Genomic DNA, 20137 nt, shown 5'->3' with positions numbered 1-20137 from the left:
AATAATCATTATAAAGGAGTAGCAGATTGATATGATTCCACTCACAAACTTAATAATTTATACGTTTCAAACAACTCCCTTAACAAATTGTATTTAAGGACGCAGCAATTTTATGTTTAGACGTGTATATTCATTTTAGGATTAGCCAGATTGTCAATCCATGTGTTTAAAAGCCAAAAACTAGCCCAACGTCAAAGTCTCCTATCTGGCGAGTCCTCGATCAATCTCTTTCTGTTTAAGCCTTGGATATGAAAAATTGAAAATGGAAACGTCAAGAGACGCTATGGAAGAAGGATTAATACTGGTTGTTAAAGATAATGATGATGAGAAGAGATTAATAACATGGGGTGTGTTGTTGGAAGAGATGAAGAAACTAGGATACATAGCAGGGCCGATGGTGGCAGTGACACTTTCGCAGTACTTGTTGCAAATTATATCTGTGATGATGGTTGGTCATCTCGGCGAACTTGCTCTATCCAGCACCTCGCTTGCCACATCTCTCTCTATCGTTACTGGCTTCAGCCTAATCGTTAGTCCTTTCTTTCCCTCTCTCTTTCTCTCCCTGTAGATATATATATTCGTTTTGTATTATATTGAATATTTTGGATTAGATGTAATTAAGTTACGTTGTAGTGCCGTTTCCATCCCAAAATGGTTAATTATCTACTAAACAAAAACAGATTACAATACAAGTGATCGTTTACAACTTACTTTTTCATACAATGACTGTTTTTGCCATTCATTATTTATTTTATGATTCTTTGATTTTTGTAAAAGGCATCATTTCAACACGGAGTTATAATGGGGAAGTTATGTCTATTTTTTTAATTTTATTTTTGAGGTAAATAAGTTATACAGTAATATTTTGGGAATTGAAGGAGGAAATATAATTTTCAGTACGTTTGGACTTAAAGGCTGCAAGCTCATGTGTGTTTGCTAGGGTGTCATGTTTGTTTCTTTAGTAGGTGTGTCTTGTTTCTTTTGTTTCGTTGGTAGTTATGTCATGTTTCTTTGATATGTCATGGAACCAGTCACATGAATTATATTGAAACTTTTTTTGCTATACGTATATATCTACACACACATACATATGCATCCACCCAAGCCACTTATCATTTACACACAAAACATGTACTCGTCATATCCCGGATTTGAGAAGTTTCAAGTATTAGATATGTTTTCATTGGTAAAATTTTCATCGAATATATTTAACTTTAAATTTAAAAAAACAAAACTTTATGGTGTGGCTTCAATTTAAAAAAAAGCTTTTTTTAAAATCAACAATGTTGGGGATATACAATAAACAACGAAAATAAACCGGATTATACAATCATTGAAGGCGTGATACGCTTTCAGATTGAATCAATTCGGTGGTTTACCCCAAAGTATTCAACCGGATACAATCAGTGATTCGAGAATTTTCTGTATGATTTGTGTTTGAGTTTTGTGAGAAAACAGGAGAAAAAATCTTTCTGATTTTCGTAACAACAGAATGAGAAAACCAGGGTCTGTTAACTGCCTTTATGGCAGTTAAATTCGAGTTTCCAAGATTGACAAAATTAGTCCCTCAAGTTCCGAAAATTAATTTCTGAGACGATTTTGCCAAAGCAATTATAACGGAAATTAGTCCCTCAAGCTCGACCCCAGCCAGGGGCTCTGCCCCTTGGATCCCGCCAGGGGCTGCCGCCCCTTGGACCCCGCTCCCGGGGGCGCTGCCCCCGGACCCCCGTGCCTTAGGGGCTTCTCCCCTAAGATCACAATAAATTTATATAAGCGTGCACTCCGCACCACCAAACTTATATGATGTACTATTATGACTAAATAACCAATTAACCCAATTACACTAAAATACCAACAAACACATGCCTTTTGACATGATAGAAATGAGATTTATCTGGTTTATACGAGAAACTTTGCAAAAACCTTGTGGCTTTTGAGTTTTCAAACAACTAACATTTGAAGAAGCGTGTTCCTACTTGTTTTTTCAAAACTGCATTACGTCATGAAAATACCTTACTCAGAAAATATAGCAAAACACAACTCACCCTCTAAAGGTAGTATATACTAGTATGTATAATGTATTCCACATGCAGGCTCCACAAAGGAAGACTGGTCCTAAAAAGGTAACTTTTGGACCGATTAACTTTGTTACTATCTTTATTTATTCTTAGCAATTTGGAATGATTATAAAGAAAACAGTTTTTTTCATCATTGTAGAGTTCATTCATATTCAAATGTTAAATGGTTAGAGAAAGGTATCATAACATTATTATCCAAGAGTGCACGCTAAGCCGAATTTGCTAACAAATGTGTTTATATTTAACAGTCAGGGATGTCTAGTGCACTAGAAACTTTATGTGGACAAGCTTATGGAGCTCAACAATACAAAAAAGTTGGAACTCAAACTTACACTGCCATCTTCTGTCTGTTAATTGTTTGCATTCCTATTGCTGTTCTTTGGAGATATACCGGAGCACTACTGATTCTTGTTGGTCAAAGTCGTTCAATTTCTCATGAAGCCGGAAAATGTATCACTTGCCTTATTCCTGCACTCTTTAGTTATGCAATTCTTCAACCACTTGATAGATATTTCCAAATGCAAAGCTTGATATTGCCGATGCTTGCTAGCTCAATGGTTGCATTATGCATACACATTCCTCTTTGTTGGGTACTTGTGTATAAAACCGGATTGGGGATTATTGGTGGAGCAATATCTATCGGGATTTCTATGTGGTTAAATATTATCATCCTCTTATCTTACATGATGTACTCTCCCTCTTGTGCGAAAACACGTTCACCACTCTCACTTGAAGTGTTTCATGGGATGAAACAATTCTTTAGATATGCTGTTCCGTCCGCAGTTATGACCTGGTAAATCTTTGTTTCTCCTTACAATTTAATCCGGTGTCTTACCAATTAACTGAAAACAAATACTCTTTTTTGACCCATTTTATTTGTCCCAAAATAATTGTCATCTTTCATCGAATAGTTATTGGTTTAACAATCGAACTGTTTTTGAATGTGAAGGTAAAGTATACTTTTTTGCTTGCTAAATACCGCATTATATTCATCTATCTTAAATCCTACCATTTTTTTGTATGTGGACAGCAAGAATAGTAGGACAAAGGGAGTAAATGATTATAGTCAGGATTTAGTTAGCAACCCATTTTCAACCTGTTTCTACCATTTTCAACCTGTTTCTAGCATTTTTCATATTTATTTATTTATATTTGCAGCCTTGAATGGTGGTCTTACGAAATTCTCATATTGCTTTCTGGGCTGTTACCAAATCCGGAGCTTGAAATTTCAGCTCTTTGTGTGTGGTAAGGCTTTGGCTAACATCTATAACCATTATCTTTTGAGATAGAGGAATGAATTGATTTTAACGTGTTCATTAATTGGTTTGTTTAACAGCATCAATTCTATTGATACACTCTTTACTATACCATATGGATTTGGTGCGGGCGTTAGGTTTGTCAAAAAAACTCTTGATCGTGCCTTTCTATCTATGATGGCACATTCATGACTAATATGTCTTTGGTGGTCGTGGTGCCGCCCCCTTTTTCCAGCACAAGAGTCTCGAATGAACTAGGAGCAGGGAATCCACATGGTGCTCGTGTGGCTGTTTATGCAGTCATGCTCCTTACACTTATTGAGACAGCTATAGTCAGCTCAACTGTTTTTGCCAATAGGCATATATTTGGATACATTTTTACAAATGATAAGGAAGTCGTTGATTATGTCGCAAAAATTGCCCCTTTTCTCTGTTTACACATTGTAATGGATAGTCTACAAGGAGCCCTTTCAGGTTACAAGACCTCCTCTCATCCTTTTTCCTATCTTTTTCTATTATAATTTATAAACATGTTTTCTGACATGTGTATGTGTGTTTGTTTTGCTGAAATAAATTTGAATGGTGGTTGTTTAATAATGAATTAGGTGTTGCAAGGGGTGTGGGATGGCAAGATCTAGGAGCATACGCGAATCTTGCTGCATTCTATCTTGTTGGAGTCCCGGTAGCTGCGTTATTAGGCTTCTGGACCTCGCTAAGAGGAGAAGGCTTCTGGATTGGAATATTAGCTGGTGTCACCATACAATTTATTCTACTTTCACTAGTAACAACTTTTACAGATTATGAAAAACAGGTATTTATGCTTTCATTTACTTTTAGTCTATGTTGTCTTGAAGCCACTAAATAACTACACTGATTATCACGGTGTTTGTCTCGGTTCATGTGGGCTCCTTTTATAACATGCAGGCAACAAAGGCGAGGGAGAGATTAAACGAGGAAGAATAATGTTCTATACATGTTGATGTTCATATTTAGCGATCAGTTCTTCCTGTAGTAATGATCAGTTAGAACTTTTATGTATCTTGAATCTGCAAAGAAAAAAGCTTGATTGATAGTGTTCTGATATAATCTTGGATATTATCCTAACCAGAAAACTGTTTTAAATATATCATACATATTTGTTTTTCGAGAGCATACAGTAGACACAAATCAAAAAATGCCAGCTCTTGGCGTCATTCGATATCTATGGCTGTTCGAACTATATTTATTGGTCTCCAAGCCTGAAAAGGTTCAAAATCAAAGTCATTGGCAATATTATAATGCAGAAGCCTTCTCTTTTTAACCTAAATAATCAGGAGGAAATTAAACGGAGTTAGTGTACCTCACCGGTCCAACTAGTGGACAAATTAATCACAACAAGCGCCACAACCTGTATAGAAAGTGCGCATATGATTCCCATCCATAAACCCTACAAAAAAATGTTGAAACTTAGAAAGCCCCTCTTTGTCCCCAGAGTTGTATGGGTCTAATCCATACATATCAAAACGGGTTAAAGTTGTACCAGCCTCTCAACACTAATTTATCCGTTCTTGAATACATAATTCACTATATTTGATAAAAGTCATATTATTAAGGTTAATAGGTTATGGTATACTTCTTTATACAAAATGATATGGTATGTTTCAAATGGTTGAATGCATACCCGGTCGTCAAATTATGAATTTGTTTATATGTTTTTAAAACATGAGTAAAGACATAATTTGGCGTATGATGATCTAAGATTGACCTTTTATCAAAGAAATACAGCCCACATTGACCCGTTTTCATATACTCAAGTAATAAGGTAAAATCTCTTACCATGCCTCCAACATGGAGGATAAAAGCAAAGAGTAATGCAAAAGGAATTCCCACAGCATAGTAAGCTCCAAGATTGATAACTGCACAAACATTTTGCCAACCACACCCTCTTGCTGCACCTATTTTTTGAAAGAAAAAAAAAAGGATATCCCATAGAATACTTAAAAATAAGTTGACAAGAAAATTCAGAACCTAAAGAGATTTGGTCATCAGCACCTGAAAGAACACACTGAAATCCGTCTAAGAAATCTGATAATGCAAGCAATGGCATCATTTTTGCAACATATCGGATAACTTCTTCATCATTGCTATATAACTTTCCCCAAACATGGCGTACCAAAATAGTGACACTGCCAACTATTAGCCCCTCCAAAATTGCTATCACCACTACAACACAAACAGCCAAACGTGCAGCTTTCGGTCTTCCAGCCCCTATTTCATTTGAAACTCTTGTACTGCAATGCATATTACATGTTATATGGGAAATATAAATTGAAAAGTAAAAGATTTACTAACCTTATTGCCCCACCAAGACCCACAGAGATCATATAGACCATCCAACATGTGTTAAGGCTGCCAAAACAAAAGGCATAAGACCGAAACTTAAATTCACAATTAGTTTACTGCGGTTCATCTCTTGATGTGAACACAGAATAATTTTATATTATAAGAAGTGTTACCAAACTACCTTATTGACAACACAGATGTCTCTAACTTTGGATTCGGGAGTAGACCAGATAACAGAACAACCATATCAAATGACCAATACTCCAAGCTGCAACACAAGATTAGCAAATTTCTTTAAAAGACTAACCAAATTCTTTGTAAGATCCTAGAAAAGATTATCAAACTTCAAAAATGTACCTAAATAAGTTCAATTCCTTAACTTAGAACTTTTTTGAGGCAGAGGTGGGCCGGAGTGAATGGGTAAGTTTGTATGGTGGAATGAATCGGGTGGAACATTTTTGTCCAACTTCAAACTTTATCTATAAATAATTAGTGTGTTAATTGTACTTAAAAAAAATTAAACTCCATCTAATGATGGACATCTTATGCATTGAAATACACTATGACAACTTTTTCTGCATGGAACATTAAAATTCTTTAGATCTCATTACTGTCTCCCGAAACGAATTTTGGATCCATAAAAATGTTGTACATTTAGGTGATGAGAAAATAAGCGTATAACATACCAAATCATAACTGCTGAAGATACAGCAAGTTTAAGGAAGCTAGGAATATCATTCAGGGCTTCTTTTGAAAAACCGGTCCATGTATGTTTACAAGCAGGAGAGAACTTCACATAGATTACCAACAAAACCACATTCATCCAATTTGATATGGTATTAGCCAATGCAGCCCCTTTGAATTCAAGTCCCGATTTAAAGACAAGGATCCAACACAGAAATATATGGAACAAAGCTGTGGCCCCAGAAATAATCATCATAGGGACCACCATATTTTGTGTTTGAAGAAATCTGTTCAGACATTGTAGCAAAGCATATGCAAATAAACATGGAATCATCCAACGAATATAAGTTCCTGCTCCAACCGATATTTGTTGATCTTGACCAAAAAATATGAAAATTGTGGTAGTATAAAACCAAATAAATGCTAGAGGGATGCTTAGGGCCGTAAGAGTCAGCATTCCTCGTTGCATCTGTATCCCTAACATTCGGTATTGTTTAGCTCCATAGGCTTGTCCGCATAACGTCTCCAATGCGCTTCCCATACCTAACTTTTAAAAGGAAGAATTGCTCTTTTTAATTAGCTATATATACAAAAGTTTAGAAATATATTTTGCTTTCCCATCATTTGATTTCTGATCAAACATACGATATGTGTTCTGCACATAATATCGAATAATTAAAACATAAAAAAATGTTGTAATATATAGGTGCAGTGATGTGCTTATTCTGTTGGAATATATATATAGGTTTGAGTAACAAAAAAGTGGATATGTGAAAAGGTCATTTTGCGAATTGGTTGCCAAATTATATGCGCAGGTGACGAGTTTGATAACTGTCAGAATGGGTCAAAACAAATACTTGGTCGTTATGGGTCGAGGTTGACCCACAAACATTTCGTGTCCATTTGTAGTCTTGTCATAAAGGGTCAAGTATATGAAATTATATCAAACTATGACCCAAAATCTACTGTATGTATCAAACTTTAAATTGGTCTCTTGTGTGTACTTAACATTGTCATTAGATTGCTATCAACATGCAACTAAGACCTATATTTTAGTCAAAGTCAAAGTCAACTCTAGTACTCTACAACAAACAAAACAAAAGAAAAAACAAGTTTTGTAGATTAGAACATAAAAATGACAACTCACCAAGACACTGAAACCAGAAACAGAAGCAAAAGTAGTGGCCATAGAAGCACTAGAAAGAGGAAGTTGTCCAAGATGACCGACAAACATGATCGATATCACTTCTAAACAATACTGCAACAATGTTACTGCTATCAATGGCCCTGCTAATCCTATCTGCTTCTTCACTTCAACTACTATTTCTGCTCTTAAACTACCTCCTTCTTCTTCATTATCAAATTGCCTTTGAATGAAAGGATCATGAGTACCTTTTGCTTCTTCTTTCATTATTATGTGCTTTTACTTTTTTTATGTGTATTTGTACAGGATGGAACCAGGTTTTATTATATAGAACAACAGGTATTCAATGAATAACAACTACACGAAAATGACATGTCATATGACTTAAAGAATGAGCATGGGGTACACCAGTTTATTTAACTTTTGTTTATGTGCCATTATTCGATCATTAATTTTACATTGATACAAATATCTCATCTTCACATAATCACATCTAGAAATATAGTTTGACAGATTACTTATAAATTAATTTAACGGCAATCTATTTTACTACTATTACTAAACTACATGAATGATTTGGATGCAACCTAGCATGAACTATCAAAAAACTCTCAATAATCATCGGAAAGTGAGATTCGCCCCCTAATAGATCCTATCAATGTCAAACACATTTCCAATGAGCCACACCAACCCCATTGGCACTTGGGAGTTACGTCACTTATTTGCTTTTTACATAGTTTTCTTTAAAATTTCACACATACAAAAACTACTTTTTTCATATCTAATTTTTTTTAAAAAAAAACAACGAAGAGAAAGAAACAAACTTACAACACCTTCAAGGATGAAGAGCTAGATTTAACTGTATAAAACTATACATCATTTTAAACATGATATGACACGTGCATATGGTTACATATAGATATGTTGGTTTTAGATATGTATTTAAAGTTGTATACTTGTATTAGTTACCAATTAATTGAAAATTAGACTATGATATATAGATGTTTTGTTGAGATGGCATAAAACAAAATAAAAACCTAAAACATGATTTCAAACTAAAAGTATAATTATATGTTTTGATTTTTAGTTTGTAAGGCACTAAAAATTTATTTTAGGTCTCTCGACACCTTGTGACATCAAGTATTTCATCAAACAACACACTACTAAAAAATATATGGGGTGCATTGTGCAAGTCACATAGTTGATCCAAGAGGGTTCCCTATGGATTCAACTCGTCCCATTCCTCGTCGCTTTGATAAACCGCTTTATAGGCAAAGCCCTCATCGCTTTTTAAATTTAGATACGTTTGTCAGTTAATCGACGAAGTAGGGATGAGAAGAAAGAAATGTGGGCCCAAACCGTTTATCTAATTTATGTTTTTGTTTTTAATTTGAAAAATAGTGGAATAGTGAATATAATATAATATGATGAGGAAGTAAAATGTATTATTAGAGTGATATTGGTTAGAAATAATTTTAAAAGTACTGTAATGATGTAAAAATTGAAGTGATTTTTATACTATTTAACAAAACAAATCATTTTTTTCCCCTTAAACTTTCTACCTTTAAAAAACGAAAAATACTTTTCTCCTTTATTCACTAATTTAAACATCTCTATCTAATATACCTATAATACATTTAATGAAATAATTTACACTATATATCCCCCAACACTCAAAATAACTACAATACTACCTTTAACATCAATTACTTTTACATTACCACCATCGCCGCCCCCATCACCGTCCTCACTGCCACCCCCACCACCACATCCACCATCACTACCCTCACCGCCGCCGCATTGCACGACATAAATCTAGTTAGTCATCATAAAGAAGCCCTCAAGAAAATTTAACTTGACTCTAGAGTTCAAATAATTGAAGAGTCGGCTTTAATGTAGTAATGAGTCAAGCAGCTGCTTTGGGCCCCCAAAGTTACAAGGCCCCCAAATTTTGTATAACGGGCTTAAGGTTTATAATATTTGGGCTAATAATTGGGCTACGCATTTATGGGCAATGAATAGTATATTGTCCGGCCTTTATATTACACATCACACATTACTAATTTGTGGATCGAATTTTCTTTTAGCTACAAATTTGGTGACTAGTAAGAGGCAACAACTAGCAGACTGGTGACCAGTGTAGACCAGTACGTGGTCTTTAACCGTAGCAGTTACCATTTTATTTATTTATTTATTTATTTGCTTTCTTTGTATCTTAGATTATATGCTAATAAACTAGACCTTCAAAATCGATTACGTTTAACGTCATAAAAAAAACTTGAGTCAGCTCTAATTGAACATATATGCATGTTAATTAGTTTGTTGAAAGAGACATAAAAGAAAAGTAAATCGGATTTTCGTCATGTTAATAACTCACTCTATGAGGTAATGATGAAAACTCAATTGGTTACTAATTACTAAATAGTAAAAAGGGGTTCAAATCCCACTCAACTTTTAGACGAGAACATTTTAATGTGTTTTTTTATGCAAAAATACATTATGGCAATTAACTAATAATGCCAACTAAGCTTAAAATTATTCTATTTTAGTTATATAGAAAGAAAAGATTTGACATTAACCGTTTAAGAAAATAATTCGCTCTATGACCATAGAGACAAAATTCAAGTCTTGCTCGTACATTAAGGTTAAATAGAACAATAATTAACTTTTATAATTAGAAAAACTATAAATATCGATCAGGACCCGTAGTGAACCACGTATCTTAATATTGAAATGACAAAAATACCCTTTGTAATTTAGACAAATAATTACTCACTATATAAACTCCTCATATCATATCATGTGATAAGAAACAAACTCTCTATATTTTTCCTTTCCCATAATAACAACAACAAACTTTCCGTTAGCCGGTATAGGGATGGCGACGGAGAGGAACGCCGGCGGAATGGAAGCCGGATTGCTTATAAAACATAATAATGAGAATAATAATGAAGATAGATTGATAACATATGTGGCGGAGATGAAGAAATTAGGATATGTTGCAGGTCCGATGGTGGCGGTGACGTTATCACAGTATTTGTTACAGGTTATATCTGTAATGATGGTTGGTCATTTAGGTGAACTTTCTCTCTCTAGTACCTCCATCGCTATTTCTCTCTCTAGCGTTACCGGCTTTAGCCTTATTGTAAGTATATATAACATCACCACTTTCTCTAGCTTCTTTTAATTTCTCCTCTATATCTATATCTATATCTATATCTATATGTTTGTGTGTACACATCTCTATATATCTCTATCTGTACGTACGTATATTTTTTTGCATTTGAGTGGATATTTGAACATATATATATATGCCGGTGATTAATGTCTTTGACCTTGGGAAGATCCACCTCGGTTTTCTAAGAGTCTTGGGTTCCATCACAGGTATTCCTGTGTTGTAGGAGTAGCCGAGTAGAGTAGCATAATATGCCGTTAAAAAAATGCTAATAATTAGTAGTGCCCATAGGATAAGGTTTTGGATTTAAGTTCAAGCACCCCATAGGCAAAATGGGTGAGTTAGTGAGTTTAATGATTTTAAACTTTTGGAGAAAGTGTTAATGATGACATGATTTAAGTACGAATGTAATAAAGCTGGTGGTCATTTTTGGAATGTAAACAAATTCTGTTATGAAATTATTCCTAAATTGATAACGATGGTGTTGGATGATTAATGATTAGGTGAAGATTAACATTTTTCTAACTTAGTGTCACTACTTACTAAATTAATCAATATAGGCATGTTAATGGAAATAACACAAATAATCATATTCAAGCATTTCGAATTGGAAAGATTGAAATTTTCCAAATGAAAACATGTTATCTATCATTGTCAAAATTTGTTCCATTCTTTCTCTTTTTATATTGAATTGTATCAGTACACAATATGTTCTTTGAAAATTTCAAGTTGTAATAATGTTAATTATTACTCTTTTCTTTTTTGTGTGTGCGTGTGAGAAGGTGAGAGATCTGATGTAATGTGCTAGAGATTAGCATTCTTCTATTTAAATTATAATGGTACTGCTTCTGTTTTTTTAATGCTCAGAGACCATGTATGTATAATATTCATTTTATGTCCTTTTACCATTTTCCCATGTCCCAGAAGAAAAAAACAATTTAGCATTAAGATAAATTTGATGTTTCCTTTTCAAGATTAAACAAAGAACCCATTGATTAATTTGATTCAGAAAGATGAATTTTTAATACCTTACCTATTCAACAAAAAAACCATTTAATTAATTATGTAAAGGGTTTTGCTTACTTAAAATAGATGTTTCAATTACACAAAACTTTTCATTTGTATTAAGTGACAAGGTTGGAAGTTTGTGCTTGTGGATAATAATCACAGATGATTTATCAATATCAGTAGATGAGTGATGCTAGACAATTCTGTTTCTTCAATTGTTTAATGATTCTGAGTTTCTGACATAGATTTGTTATCAATTATTATCCACAATGTTGAGAAAACCATTATATTTAAAAGTTTATTTGAGAGGAAGTAGTCAAGTTTGGATGTATGACTTACTTGTTGACAAATTTCGCCTCTGTTGTTTCTTGGAAATTCATTTTTTTTTTGTCTGATGATGTTCTTGTCCTTTTCCTAATTATATAGTCAACACAGATTAAAATTTTCTAATATTGGATCCCATTCAGTGTATAAAGTTTATTTAGATATATCCATACACATATTTTGGCCACTAGTAAACTGGCATGCGGTGCCCAATGCCCCAATCCAATGACCATTGACCAGTGATGTATGCTGTATGGTCCACAATCCCACAAGATCAAATTTCTGGCATTGTGAAATATAATGCAGAAAAAAAAATGTAAAACAAAAAGCACCACAGAAAGTGTCTGTATTACTATTTTCTACCATTGTTTATTTATACTTAACAGTCATGGACCATGGTAGCTTGACTTATTGGCTTCCTCGGGATTTAATATAGGTCATAATTTTTTAACAGTCACATGCGGCATCACTTAGTGAATTACTTAGTTAACCAGGTGTACGTTAGGAGATGGTTTTAACCCGATAGCTTACATCTCAGCGTGTATAAAAATGTCACTATAGATACTCTTATATGCTGAACAAGGATCCATCGTCTTGCGAAAGGGATGTTTAATATGGAATTTGACAGTGGATAGTTATATCCATTGTATTGTTTACTCAAACTTTTTTTCATTTTCGATATGTTATTGACAGTTGGGGATGTCGAGTGCACTGGAAACTTTATGTGGACAGGCTTACGGAGCTCAGCAATACAAAAAAGTTGGAACCCTGACCTACACTGCTATTGTTTCTCTTTTAATTGTTTGCATCCCCCTTTCTATTTTTTGGAGATATACAGGAGATTTACTCATTCTAACTGGCCAAAGCCCTTCGATTTCACATGAAGCTGGAAAATTCATTACTTACCTAATTCCTGCACTTTTTGCTTCCGCGATTCTTCAACCACTTGTTCGATATTTCCAAATGCAAAGTATGCTATTACCAATGCTTGCTAGCTCAGCTGTTGCTCTGTGCGTACATATTCCTCTTTGCTGGGCCCTTGTGTATAAAACTGGATTGGGGAACATTGGAGGAGCAATATCTATGGGAGTTGCTATGTGGTCAAATGCCATCTTTCTCTTATTTTACATGGTGTACTCCTCCGCTTGTGCAAAAACTCGTTCTCCCATCACACTTGAAGTGTTTCATGGGATGAGACTATTCTTCAGCTTTGCAGTTCCATCAGCTGTCATGATTTGGTAATGCAAAATACTGTGAATTTTGGTCCAACAATTTACTAATTGATGATAAAAATTTGTGTGAAACTCCAACAAATATTTTTCATGCCATCCTAAAATTTGCAGCCTCGAATGGTGGTCGTATGAGTTTCTGATATTGCTATCTGGGCTTCTGCCAAATCCGGAGCTTGAGACTTCAGTTCTTTCAATATGGTACGCTATTTAGAAACACTATCCTTGTTGTATGTTATATGCAGAAAACGTATATGATGTTAATATGTGCATTTTTTTAACAGCCTCAATACTATTGCTACTCTGTATGCGATACCATATGGATTTGCTGCAGCTGTTAGGTTTGTTCAAAGTCTTATAAGGACATTGCCTTTCTTTATACTTCATCTATTTATAATTATGCACGGATGACTAATATGCTTATGGTGATCTGATTTTTTGTTTCTCCAGTACCAGAGTCTCAAATGAACTTGGAGCAGGGAACCCGAGAGGGGCTCGTGTGGCAGTCAAAGCCATCATGATCCTTGCAGTTATTGAGACAACTATAGTCAGCACGATTGTTTTTGTCAATAGACACATTTTTGGGTACATTTTCACTAACGAGAAGGAAGTTGTCGATTATGTTACAAGAATTGCCCCCTTTCTCTGCTTAAACATTATAATGGATAGTCTACAGGGAACACTTTCAGGTTAGAATACCTCTCATCTGTTATCCATTATTTCTTGGGTTAGTTGCATATGTAAAAAAATACACAAATTATATGATGTCAAACAATTTTCTTTCATGCATCTAACTTGATAGCCAATATTACCAGTTTTTCAATGCCGAATGAGCATTTTGGCCTGGTAACCGGTAAAGGTCACCTTGGTAGAATTTTTTGAAATTTAATCCGGTGGATTTTAAGTTGATACCTGATATGAAAAGTGGGCAAACTTTTAACCTTTTTATGCTATCAGGCTTTAAACTCGTTGATTCTTGATGAATGTTTGTGTTTTACTCATAAATATAAAGGCTTGTTGTTTATTGATATGCTATATATACAGGTGTTGCAAGGGGCGTGGGTTGGCAACATCTAGGGGCATATGCAAATCTGGCGGCATTCTATCTTGTTGGAATCCCAGTTGCTGCCTATCTGGGCTTCTGCACATCACTTAGAGGGGAGGGCTTATGGCTTGGAATATTAGTAGGTGCCACGATACAAGTTTTTCTACTTTCAGTAGTAACAATTTCTACAAATTATGAAAAACAGGTATGCATCATCACAACCTACTTCCATTTTCCTTCATCCATATATCCACTTTATGTATATTACATAACCCAAAAGTAAATGGGTTGAATCTGTCACCTCAAGTGGGTCATGAAATGCTAGATAGCTGAAAATGGCTTGGGTGGGTTTCTGATGAGGTTGGTTAATTGTACAGGTAACGAAGGCGAGGGAGAGGTTATTTGAGGAAGAAGGTTCAACGGAAGATAGATTAATGTGAAGCCACTTCATTAGTACTTCTCTGCAAATTATAATTCACTCAATCTAGCCAAATCCTATATATTAACCATACTAAAATGTTTTAGGATTCTGGGTCCATACACGATTTTACAGTTGTCAAAGTGCGAGTTTCACCCAGCATTTAGCTCCTCGGCAGAGTTTTAGTATAATTTCAATAGTTGTGCACGCTTTATATCTTTGTATTTGGTTACTGTGGTTGTATAATTACTTACATTCAAACTTTTGGCAAATATTATGCTGTTGTTAACAGGCAAAAGAGTTACGGAGTCTTTGTTACTTAAGTTACTTGCACATTATTATTTCACTCATTTTATTAACCAGACCTGCAAATTTTGGCATCATACCGATAAGCAGGGACCGGCCAAGTACCAAATACTACCGGGGGAGGGGGGACAAAAAAAATTCACAAGTAATATCTAAATCAAAAAATGTATCACGTGAACTCAAAAGCGACATGTGTTGCCCCCCTCACTAAAATGATCATCAAACTCTTGAATCGGCATATTCATAATCATCGTGCCATATTTCATTTTATGGAAATTTAACAAAAATAATTTTTTTGGCTCAACAACTCTCAGCAAAAATACACCATATAAGGTCGGGCCATATTTCTTTTTTGTTAAGACACCTAAATGCTACTCTTTTGTGGACTTCTTCTATTGTTTTTTTTTAAATCTTTTAGTGGATGTTAAAAAATTGTGTATATCTACATGTAACTTATGTAAAGTACAAAGTTTTCAAAAGAATTGAATGCTATAATCACTATCAAACAAATACCAATTTATAGTAGTACAAAGTTTTCAAATAATAAAATTATAAATAACTACCTATTAAGATTTTTTAAATCGAATTCCTACACCCCCCGTGCTACAAAATGAGCCCATATATATGTTAAACAATTTCACTCCCATCATTCACAGCAAGAACTAGCTTGCTCTCGATCTTTCTTGTTGCCTGCAACAACAAGAGACGTCATGGAAGGACTGCTCGTGAAAGATAAAGATAGCAACAGATCGAGATGCCATGTATTGTTGAAAGAGATGAAAAAACTAGGATTTATAGCAGGGCCAATGGTTGCAGTGACTCTTTCACAGTATTTGTTGCAGGTTACCTCTGTCACGATGGTTGGTCATCTTGGCGAACTTGCTCTCTCTAGCACCTCCATTGCTATCTCCATTTCTGGTGTCACCGGCTTCAGCCTAATTGTTAGTCATATGTCTATCCTAGCTTGTACTCTACATACTTGCATTTCAATTTTTTATGTTAATTACATGCTTAGCGCGCGCTTAACCATTCCATACTTGATTTAATTTGATATGAAAGTTCTTCCTTATAGCCCCTTATTTATCGAGATATGTATGACATTCTTATTACATGCATGTTTGACGGATGTCCTTTTAGAGACATGACGGTTAGCATCTCACCTTGTCATACTTGTGATCTCGTCCGATGAGATTGAGTATTGTTATTGTTATATCCTTACAACATGATGTATATGCATATTTTTAGAAGCATGGGTTCTAGCCTTTTAGGATTTTTCCATTGAGACAAAAAGATGAGTGGTGGCAGGTCAATTTAGTCATTTTCAAATGCTTCATGACTGAGGCCCATTTTCCTGTCATTTCTAAGTCATTTTCTTAGAAATATATAAAATTTTAATTCAACGACTTGGAGCGCAAGTTCAGTTGCCAGTTAGATAGAGATCATTAAAGTGTGATTTGTGTTTTAGATGAAGTAGTAGTCAAGTTTGGATCAAATCGATAGTTGTTGGAACCAAAAAAAAAAGTCTTAGGATGTTTCTTGGAATTCATTTATTTTGTCTTCCACCATGACGTTACCCTTTCTTTTTCCAAATGAAAAACGATTCCATATATGCAGTCAAGACAATGCTAATATAGATGATTTTTTTTTTTGATTATTGAAAGATTGGAGCTCACCAAGAAAATCGCTGCACAACTTTGTGAAGCGTTAACTTGTGTAGTGCAACTTTTGTTGTGTACATATCACTTCTCGAAAATTGAAGACACTCTATGTGCCACATATTAAATGACTAAAATCCGTATGCGTTAGTATGTATACTTGACTGTATGCTAGCTATTTTGGATTTATGACTAAGAGCATCTATCTTCAATGCTCAGTCTTTTGACTTTTAACTGTCAAAAACATATTAACCAAATCTCTTTTAATGCAAAAGCTTTTTCTAAACATGCATAGACTCCTAAAGTTCTTATAGAAAGTGACTAATTGGAGATACTCTAAGAAGGCATAATAAAGTAAATTAGTTATATGCTGAAAACAGTAGTAACTTCAATTAAGCTGGGGAAAGTGCTTATCAAATTTCCATGTGCAGATAAGATTAAAGAAAAGGTATTAGGCTCAATACAGACATTAATTATCATTAAGTAGGATGATTTACATCCCTGTAAATCTGGAATGGCATGCTTCAGTGCTTCACTATAAGTTCAGCTTAATTCTCTAAAAACGACATAATAGATGCTTCAGCTTAGTATCATAAAAAAAATGTGATTTTGGGTATCTACTTGCCTATATTGATCTTTTTTATTTAACTTTGATTTTTACAGATGGGGATGTCTAGTGCACTGGAAACTTTATGTGGACAGGCTTATGGAGCTCAACAATACACAAAGTTTGCAAATCAGACGTACACTGCAATTTTCTCTCTTTTAGTTGTTTGCATACCTCTTGTTATCTTTTGGAGATATACAGAAACACTACTTATTCTTGTCGGCCAAAGCCCTTTGATTTCACATGAAGCTGGGAAATTTATCACTTGGCTTATTCCTGCACTCTTTGCTTATGCAATTCTTCAACCACTTATTCGATATTTTCAAATGCAGAGCATGCTATTACCCATGCTTGCTAGCTCAGTAGTTTCATTGTGCCTACACGTTCCTCTTTGTTGGACCCTAGTATATAAATTAGGATTGGGGAACATTGGAGGAGCGATATCTATAGCCACTGCTATGTGGTTAAATGTCATATTTCTCTTATTTTACATGATGTACTCCCCCAAGTGTGCAAAAACCCGTTCCCCGGTCTCACTTGAGGTGTTTCATGGAATGAGACAGTTCTTCAGTTTTGCTATCCCGTCAGCGGTCATGATTTGGTAATCTCGACCTTCCTTAATGAGATCAAAATCTGTCAATCAAAATACTTAAATCACAACTCATGCAAAATGACATGCTGCAAGTGTGAGTTTCTTCTTTTTGGTGCAATATTTGGCATGCATGTTTTTAACACTTCAAGTGCATCTTAACTTGCAGCCTGGAATGGTGGTCATATGAGCTTCTTGTATTGCTTTCTGGGCTTCTACCAAATCCAGAGCTCGAAACCTCAGTTCTTGCTGTGTGGTATGGTATTTATAATAACTGCATCAGAATATAGTCATCTATATAACTTCTTTTGGGGGTTCAAAGTTTTAGTTTTAGTTCCCTCCTTACTCTTATTTGGTGCAACAATTAAAATAAGAATATTGGGCTTCTCTGTTTCTCATAAACAGAATTCTTGTTATGAAATGGGAAATTTTTTTTATTGATTTTGTCAATTTTGTTGCATTTGTTAAACAGCCTCAACACTATTGCTACACTCTACGCCATACCATTTGGATTTGCTGCTGCTGTTAGGTTTGTCTCTATTAATCTTGATCATACATGTAGCTATATGAAAATAATCGTATGTGCATGGCTAATATGCTAATGGTGTTGATTTCATTGCTTTCTTGTCCAGCACTAGAGTCTCGAATGAACTGGGAGCAGGAAATCCAAAAGGTGCTCGTGTAGCGGTCCATGCCATCATAATCCTGACAATTGTTGAGACAGCTATAGTCAGCACTTCTGTTTTTGCCGGTAGACATGTTTTTGGATACATTTTCACAAGTGAGAAGGAAGTTGTCCATTATGTCACAAAAATGGCCCCTCTTATCTGTTTAAACATTATAATGGATGGTCTTCAGGGAACCCTTTCAGGTTATAAGGCCTTATATGATACGTTTTCCGTTCTTGCTCTATTATTAACATGTTTTTCTTGTGTGTATGTATGTGTCTTACTACATACATATGACGAGTGGTTGTTTATTGATGAACTAGGTGTGGCAAGGGGAGTTGGGTGGCAACATCTAGGAGCATACGCGAATCTTGCTGCATATTATCTTGTTGGAATCCCGGTTGCTGCTTTTTTGGGCTTTTGTACTTCGCTAAGGGGAGAAGGGATGTGGATTGGTATACTAGGTGGTTGCACATTACAAGTTATTCTACTCTTAGTAGTGACAATTTGTACAAATTATGAAAAACAGGTATATGCTGTTAACAGGGAATTTGCAAGTATTTAAGTGAGACCGGTTTCTAATGAGGTTGGGTAATCGATGCAGGCAACAAAGGCGGAGGAGAGACTATTCGAGGAAGAATGTTTGACGGAAGATACATTGAATTGAAAATAGAACAAAGTTTATTAATGTCATTTAGATGTTATAACTTAAAAATAACTCCATTAAGGGTTCAAAAATAGTAATTTTAGCCTTTAATGTTTTCCTATCTTTTCCCTTCTTCCATCACATCCAACATTTACTTTGGTAAACAACTTCTTGTAAAAGATGGTGCTCAATTTTACTATTAACAAGAGACGCAATTTATACCATCTTTAAAAGATGGTATGAATAAAGATGGTATGAATTGCGTCCCGGAAACAAGCTAGGTCAAACGATGCTTCATCATCATTATAGACTGACATTAAACGTTCTTCTCAATCAGAACCTTTTATTCTCGGAATCATAATGTCGCTTAAATGGATCAGAATTTTGAGACATATTGTACATCACCCTAGATTTGAGATATTGAGTGTAGAAAGTTTGGTTGAAATTGAAAAGACATTTGTTGATAGTTAACTTCTTTAGGTGGCTGTTATTAAAGTTGAGGGTGAAAAGTGCCTCGTACATAACCCCTCACAACTTTCTACCTTTGTTTTCTATTTTTATAATCCATAGTATTTTTTATAGTTTTTTTTAAAAAAAAAGTGTGATATCTCCCAATAATAATAAAAGAGACATCTAAATTCATTTTTAAAAAAACTATAACCCTTGGATGAAAAAGAAAATTGAATTTTAGCCATTGGATTGATTTGCTTACCTCATTTACCTTTTATAGATTTTAATTAAACTAATACATTATAATTTTCTATTAAATAAAGTTATAGTTACATTATGTCAAGACCAAAAAAAATAACAAAGACAGCTAATTATTAGTTTGGTTAGAAATTTGGAATGTTTGTTACGAGTCTTATTTTGAATATTTCTAAAATAATTAGTTATATGAACTTAGTTACGAAAAGATATAATTTGATAGATTTTTGAATTCATTTTTATAAATTATTAATTTATTTAGTTTGATGTTAAAAAAT

General features: G+C 34.5%; 4 protein-coding genes across 10 annotated transcripts; 3 read left to right on the top strand and 1 right to left on the bottom strand.

Annotated features, from left to right (window-relative positions):
- Positions 1-114: 114 nt before the first annotated feature.
- On the top strand, positions 115-4404 carry LOC122611042 (protein DETOXIFICATION 12-like). Its single transcript, XM_043783998.1, has 7 exons — positions 115-529; positions 2327-2871; positions 3237-3323; positions 3415-3471; positions 3570-3808; positions 3940-4145; positions 4259-4404. The coding sequence occupies exons 1-7, from the start codon at positions 263-265 to the stop codon at positions 4295-4297; spliced, it is 1440 nt and encodes a 479-aa protein (XP_043639933.1). The 5' UTR covers positions 115-262; the 3' UTR covers positions 4298-4404.
- LOC122611010 (protein DETOXIFICATION 16-like) lies at positions 3710-7762 on the bottom strand. 7 transcript variants are annotated; one of them, XR_006325464.1, is made up of 9 exons: positions 7488-7762; positions 6343-6887; positions 5838-5924; positions 5666-5722; positions 5366-5604; positions 5150-5268; positions 4674-4760; positions 4467-4572; positions 3710-4380 (listed from the first exon to the last, which is right to left on the bottom strand). XR_006325464.1 is itself a non-coding variant. In XM_043783979.1 (9 exons), the coding sequence occupies exons 1-8, from the start codon at positions 7749-7751 to the stop codon at positions 4502-4504; spliced, it is 1464 nt and encodes a 487-aa protein (XP_043639914.1). In that variant the 5' UTR covers positions 7752-7762; the 3' UTR covers positions 3710-4380; positions 4467-4501. The 7 variants fall into 7 exon arrangements, 6 of the variants coding, with proteins under 6 accessions (XP_043639914.1, XP_043639920.1, XP_043639908.1 ...); XM_043783979.1 differs by having other exon boundaries at positions 4679-4760; XM_043783985.1 differs by having other exon boundaries at positions 4375-4572.
- A 2538-nt stretch (positions 7763-10300) lies between these two features.
- On the top strand, positions 10301-14981 carry LOC122604918 (protein DETOXIFICATION 14-like). Its single transcript, XM_043777780.1, has 7 exons — positions 10301-10629; positions 12685-13229; positions 13335-13421; positions 13505-13561; positions 13671-13909; positions 14265-14470; positions 14643-14981. Exons 1-7 carry the CDS (start codon positions 10363-10365, stop codon positions 14703-14705), a joined length of 1464 nt encoding a protein of 487 aa, XP_043633715.1. The 5' UTR covers positions 10301-10362; the 3' UTR covers positions 14706-14981.
- A 621-nt stretch (positions 14982-15602) lies between these two features.
- LOC122585655 (protein DETOXIFICATION 12-like) lies at positions 15603-19184 on the top strand. Its single transcript, XM_043757784.1, has 7 exons — positions 15603-15930; positions 17308-17852; positions 18010-18096; positions 18313-18369; positions 18473-18711; positions 18832-19037; positions 19113-19184. Exons 1-7 carry the CDS (start codon positions 15700-15702, stop codon positions 19173-19175), a joined length of 1428 nt encoding a protein of 475 aa, XP_043613719.1. The 5' UTR covers positions 15603-15699; the 3' UTR covers positions 19176-19184.
- Positions 19185-20137: the final 953 nt, after the last annotated feature.

This window comes from Erigeron canadensis, chromosome 1 (genome assembly GCF_010389155.1).
Source record: "Erigeron canadensis isolate Cc75 chromosome 1, C_canadensis_v1, whole genome shotgun sequence".
Classification (NCBI taxonomy): Eukaryota; Viridiplantae; Streptophyta; class Magnoliopsida; order Asterales; family Asteraceae; genus Erigeron; species Erigeron canadensis.
Note: the sequence above shows the minus strand (reverse complement) of the source record. Positions and strands in the feature narration are given on the sequence as shown.